The sequence below is a fragment of the Ascaphus truei genome, chromosome 4 (genome assembly GCF_040206685.1).
Source record: "Ascaphus truei isolate aAscTru1 chromosome 4, aAscTru1.hap1, whole genome shotgun sequence".
NCBI lineage: Eukaryota > Metazoa > Chordata > Amphibia > Anura > Ascaphidae > Ascaphus > Ascaphus truei.
Genome location: NC_134486.1, coordinates 406,325,500 through 406,331,499, shown reverse-complemented (window position 1 = coordinate 406,331,499; position 6,000 = coordinate 406,325,500). Strand labels below are relative to the sequence as shown.

The 6,000-nt window shown below is 41.9% G+C and overlaps 1 protein-coding gene across 3 annotated transcripts in view; it reads left to right on the top strand.

The window, feature by feature from the left end:
* The first annotated feature begins 5,499 nt into the window (after positions 1–5,499).
* Positions 5,500–6,000, top strand: part of LOC142493939 (squalene synthase-like) — a 92,127-nt gene continuing 91,626 nt past the window's right edge. For all 3 annotated transcript variants that reach the window (XM_075598713.1, XM_075598714.1, XM_075598712.1), the window contains exon 1: positions 5,500–5,645. In XM_075598713.1, coding sequence (XP_075454828.1) covers positions 5,547–5,645 — 99 coding nt within the window. In that variant the 5' untranslated portion in view covers positions 5,500–5,546. The remainder of the gene's footprint in view (positions 5,646–6,000) is intronic.

The following is a 6,000-nucleotide window of genomic DNA, read 5'->3' as shown; positions in this document are numbered from 1 at the left end:
ATAACTGAGCCAATAATAGGGCACTTATTATTCCAACCGAGCTGGTTCCCAAATTTATCAACTAAACAATACCTTGTTGATATAACAGTATAAAAAATGGTTAATACATGATAAAATACTTGGCAAGTATAAAAGGAAAAAATAAATTAATACATACATATATTAATAAATACATGAATATAAAAAGTACAAAAAGGCTAAAACACTAAAAAGCCTTATTAGTGAATTAAAGCATCTACTCATATTTATAGATTTCTAAAGGGATAGATCCCTACAGATGTATACTGTGCTGATGGATAATTCAAAAAGCACAGGCTAATTCACATAATGTTCACAGAGTTTAAAACAATTATTTATAATACAAATGTAAACGGCAAGCATTATGGGCCTAAGAGAAGGTGGGAGAAAAAAGGAGGAGAAAGAAACATGGTCAGAGAATCATGGATCATAGAATGTATGCATTGGGGATATGTAGATGCTTCTATAGAAACTTCTACAAAAAAGCCTCTACAAAAACATCTACAGAAACTTCTACTTCTACAAAAATGCCCCAATATCAATATCAATGTTTAAGCCCTGTGGTGCCAGGGTTTTGAGTTTGTAAATCCATAGGGTCTCCTTTTTAGCCAATTGGGTTAGTCTATCTCCACCCCGCCAGTTGGGTGGAACTTGTTCTATTGCCCTGAACGTTAGGCCGAATACTGAGTGAATACATAGAGAGGATAGGGGTAATTGGGCAGCTTCTTGCAGATAGGCCCAGATCAGGGCCCGCACCACATCATCGTTGGTCCCCAATATGATGGAGGAACTTGGATGTTCCCGGGGCTCGGGACATACCAAGGCTTCCACTTCCATGGGGTGGGTTTGTTGGTGTTGAGCTGCAGTATATACAACAGCCCTTGAATTATGCCATCAATGGGGTAGTCTTAGCTACTTAAGCCCCACAATTTCATCTTGTCTGTCGACTGCATAGGCAGATGCTTTAGGTGCAAATCGTAAAATGGCCGGTAGATGATGGTCACTTGAGATCCAGGTCTGAAACTCAGAGGCGCCTATTTTACCTGAATAGATAAAATAGACTCAAGTAGTAATAAGTCTGTACCATGGATACAAATAAAGTACAGACTTGTTACTACAGTACTTGGGTCTATTTTACCTATTCAAGTACAGGACACCATTCTGCCTATATACAGTGAGTAGTTTCTTATATAGGGGGTACATGGTGATAGCTACTGTATACCCTACCTATCTCTTTAATAGTAGATTACATATCAATATATATCTACTTAGGTCTATTAAGACTGTACATGTTCATTCCACAGAAGGCTAACATATATCACAAAGGGTGCTGTTGAATGTAATTTCACAACCCTGATGATTTGATCCTGTTGAGGTGAAACCAGTTCACTATACTGTAGGGCATTGACCCAGAGTAACCCTGAAACAACTTCACCCAAATTACTGACTAGGGTATGACTCACAATATGAAGACGTGTTTGTAATACTTATGACTCCTCTCTGCATTATAGATTCAGAATACCAAATATAGGTTATAGGTAATATGTCCTATCATTATACTGGTACCTACAACAAGTTATTTAACATTTTCTGTATGTCTCATATATAATACCATTTATTTTGAGTTGGTACTAATATAGATATCACTCCTGAATTCAACTACGGTTTATATATTTAGACTGACCTTGTTTATCAGGATGATTATGGTAGGTGTTTATACATGTTAAATCCCGATACATACTAAAGGGACATTTATTTTTCACTATTGGTCGCTGTGGAGGTTGTTAAGTATTTATAAATAATAATAACTCTCTTCTATCTAATATCCTAACATCCACCACAGATGTTGAAGGATATAGCTAAGACGTCGTTGTTTCACTATGTATATATAACACATGTACCCCCCCCCCCCCCGGGAAATACTGCTTCAGCTACAAGTGTCAGTGGTGCAGCGTACCTGTGAGGGTACAGGAGAGCTGAGCTGTCTGCGATGGGATGGAGACAAGGACAGGCTTTTGGTGACATCTGATGTTCTTTATCTGGTGTTCAGCACCTCCATCTTCAGTGGACTCCAGAGTTTCTGGAGGTAGTCCCCACCGAAGCAATCATTTGCACCCCTGCCCAACAGACTGGAAACTCAGGCAGGGTATGTAGAACAGAAAGGGGGTTATTAAGCAGTTACTGCAGTTCTTATCCATACAGCGGATGCAGGGTTCTCAGAGAATCGGAGGTCTCTGGATGGTGCTGGCTCTTTTAATGTGGAAAGAAAATGGAAGCAGGCACACGGTCTTCTGAAGATGCAATTTAATGTGCCACCAAAGGGTCCAACGTTTCGGCAAAAAGGAGAGGGCTACAGGATGCACATAAAACACCACTATATATACATAGATAGGTACTCACCCCTCCATGATTACTTCTGCCATGCTCCTGGATGTCGACGCCCACATCGTGACGTCAGGACGCCAGCTCGACGTGTCATGATGATGTCATGCGCCACCAGGGGGGGAGCACGGGTGCCTGTGAAGAGACAGCCTCCCTGATGCCTGTAACAGGCAAAGATGGCGATCCTGCAACATGTGGGACATACAGAGAGCAGCCCTTCTACTGGCAGCCGAGGCTCCCCTGGGGACGTCAGCGTGCCTTCACGAAGTGACGCGATGACGTCAGACATCCAGGGGGGAGGGAGGCAGGCCCCAGTCAGCAGGCCTGCCTAAGAGTGTAAAAAAGGCAACCTGATGCCTAAGGGGACCTGCATAATCATGTAGGGGTGGGAGCCCTTACATAAACAGACAAGTGCAGTGAGACCTTAGTACATTAAAGTGAATAAGGCAAAAAAGTGTACATTATAACCAATAAAACATAATGTCACCTAATAAAGGGTTTAAAAGAGGCATTGAACTGTATCTATGCTAGCAGCTATTCGTATAGACATGAAAAACATGAAAGGATACATAATATAAATAATGCATATATAGAAATCCACAGAGGAGCGTAATGTTCCATAGTGAGTCGCAGGGGAACGGTACGAGATGCACAGATGCACAGAGATCTACAGAGTCCATCGGCTACCTCCTGTTAAGAAAGCATTTGAAATGTTGTTCATTCAGACCCCTGCCATTACTTGTCTGCAGTGTGTGGATCCAATAAGCCTTTTAATGTGGAGCCTTAGATGTGTCTGAGCCGGCCAGCCATGAGGGCCTGGCTGGCCTCTCTCTCCCACAGGGAGAGAGTGAGTAAAGACACTGACTGGCACTAAGTGTGAAGCATGGGAACATGGTTTAATTCCCGGTGTCAGCTCCTTGTGACCTTGGACAAGTCACTTTATCTCCCGGTGCCTCAGGCCCCAAAAACATAGATTGTAAGCTCCACGGGGCAGGGACCTGCGCCTGCAAAATGTCTCTGTAAAGCGCTACGTAAAGCTAGCAGCGCTATACAAGAACATGCTATTATTATTATCATCTGTATGCAGACATCTCGGCACCTATTTCGATTGCCTTGACTGTCTGTAGAAATGCTGCTGCTGTAGAAGATTGTTAAAACCACAAACTACAAACTACAAGTCCTAGGTGCAAAAATTTATTAGGGCATGATAAAAACAGCCAAAAGGACACTCTAACGCGTTTCACGTGGTATCCCACGCTTTATCTTCTCTTTGATCACAAGTCACAAGTCAAATTAACCCTCCCCTTTCCTTTTCATGCTTGACTGTCTGTATTATACAAACATAAAACATAAACTTCTTTATTACACCTATGAACCTCAGGGGAACATCATATATGTGGGGGAAATGAGATTGGGATACTTGGGGTCGAAAACCAGGATTCTCGGGGACACTGTGCAGCCCCGGTGTAATTCACTACGCGTACCCGCAGAATCTGCCGGCTCTTCGGGTAGAATTACGGGACTAATGGTAACTTTGTCCCCCAAACTCCTACACAGATTCTAAGTACATTTTTACCCAAATATCTCCCATGAAACTCCCTCTCCCGAAATCCCAGCTTCGACCAATCATTTGTCTCTTGGATAATACACTATGGCAGTGTTTTTCTGTGGTTCTGTCTCCTTTCTTTTGAGGTGAAAGGTCTTCGGAGGATTCTGATTCATCGCTAGTGACATTATCCACATATTACACAAGTTTTTGTGTTGTCTCTTATACCCCAACGCCAGAAAGGTCTGTTCCGTTTACACAACAGGACAGGTTTTGGGTTATACATACACAGTGCTCCTGGCTTATGGTGCTACTATGCTACCAGGGACCCACGGTTTTCAGGGGTAACCAGTCAAACTTCACCTTTATTATGAAGACTGGCTACCCCCTACTGTCACATGGGCTGCCCTGAGTCTTCACTGGACTGCGACCCAATTTGCTTATATAGCCCCCCTCCTCCTCTTTCAATGCTCAATGTTTGCTGTATACCCTCGTTTTCTCTGAATCATTGTTGAACTCAATATATACTGTAGTACATCAGAGGGAACACTGCCACCAGATCTACATATATACAATTGACTCTCCTCTCACCCGTACCTATCCTTCAAATCCTTGAATATATGGACATTACATTGTGAACAGTGACGCTGGGATTCTGCATCAGCTGCACAGCACTAACTTGGGATTTTCTTTAGTCTCTTGACTTTTCAATGATATCACATGGCGTCACCATGGTCTTGCGTTGTCATGCCAACGTGACGCCGCATTGCTATGACAACGTAACGCCACGTGATGCCGTGACATCATGACGCTGCGCCATTTGGAAGAGGAGATGCCACTCCAGACAAGGTAAGAGGCCCCGCAAAAGCACCACGCACCGAGCCCCGCGAAATTCACAGCCGGCGCTGGTAACGCCTGCCTGAAGCAGGTGATAATAATTTAGGATATTTGTAAGTAATTTTTAGTTATTGCCGCCCATCAGATTTTAATGTATCACACTTGTATATCATTTTCTGTTGTTAATTACGGATGTCCGGTAAGTATTACTCTTTAATAATGTAAGTGTTAAATATGCTGCATTTCTTGTGGTAAATGCTTGATATTTATGATTGATAATTATAGCTCACATTTTTTTGCACTTATAACACAATTTTAAGATCTCGCTGCTTCATGTACACTAGCTAGGCCTTAGTGAGGGGTGTTCTGAAATAAGAGTGCCAGTGAAGTAAAGAGACGGGGGATTTGGATACCATGAGACCACTGGATAAAAATCACTAAGACTGATCTTCCCCTCTTAGAAGGCGGGCATGCATTGAATGGTAAGAACTGAGATCTGTAACAGAAGTGGCAATCAAATATTGCTTCGGTAATGATACCAGTTATTTGGCTTGATTTATTATAGCCTGTGAATAAATTCTGCAATATGAAGTACATTGCTGAGAAACTTGCATGGCTGGTACTTGTCACTACTTGTTAATTGCAACAGATCTTGGTGCCAACCAGTTGAATAATAAAAAAAAAAAAAGCGTGACACAGGGAGATAAAATATCTCGGAGCAATCCCCGATCATCTCATTTGTGATCACGCTGTAGTGCTGAAGATGGAGATCCTGAATTCTCTTGGACACCCCAAGGAGATCTGGAACCTGCTGAAGTTCAGAATGAGGGGCTTTTGGGAACGAATACATAAACTGGATAATGTAAGTAACTCTTCCAACCTCCCTAATTTACTTAAGAGACTCCGAATGGGTCAGTAAGAGGTAGATTTTGAGAGAAGATCTCCGGGAGTGATAGGTTGAACTTGATGGACATACTGTGTGTCTATCTTTTCTGTTTTTTTTTTTTTTTTTTAATCTAACCTCATCTACTATATATCTAAGTCTCCTGGCTGCAAAATTGGGGCAAAAAAAAAACTACACAAAATGTATTTATATATTTTAGTTAAGTCAAAGTTAAAAGGTCTTATAGGATACAGTGGTATTTTTAGCTTTGATACTGTACATTTAATGCATTTTTGGGGGGATTCACTTTTGCAGCCAGAAGAATGTAATACAT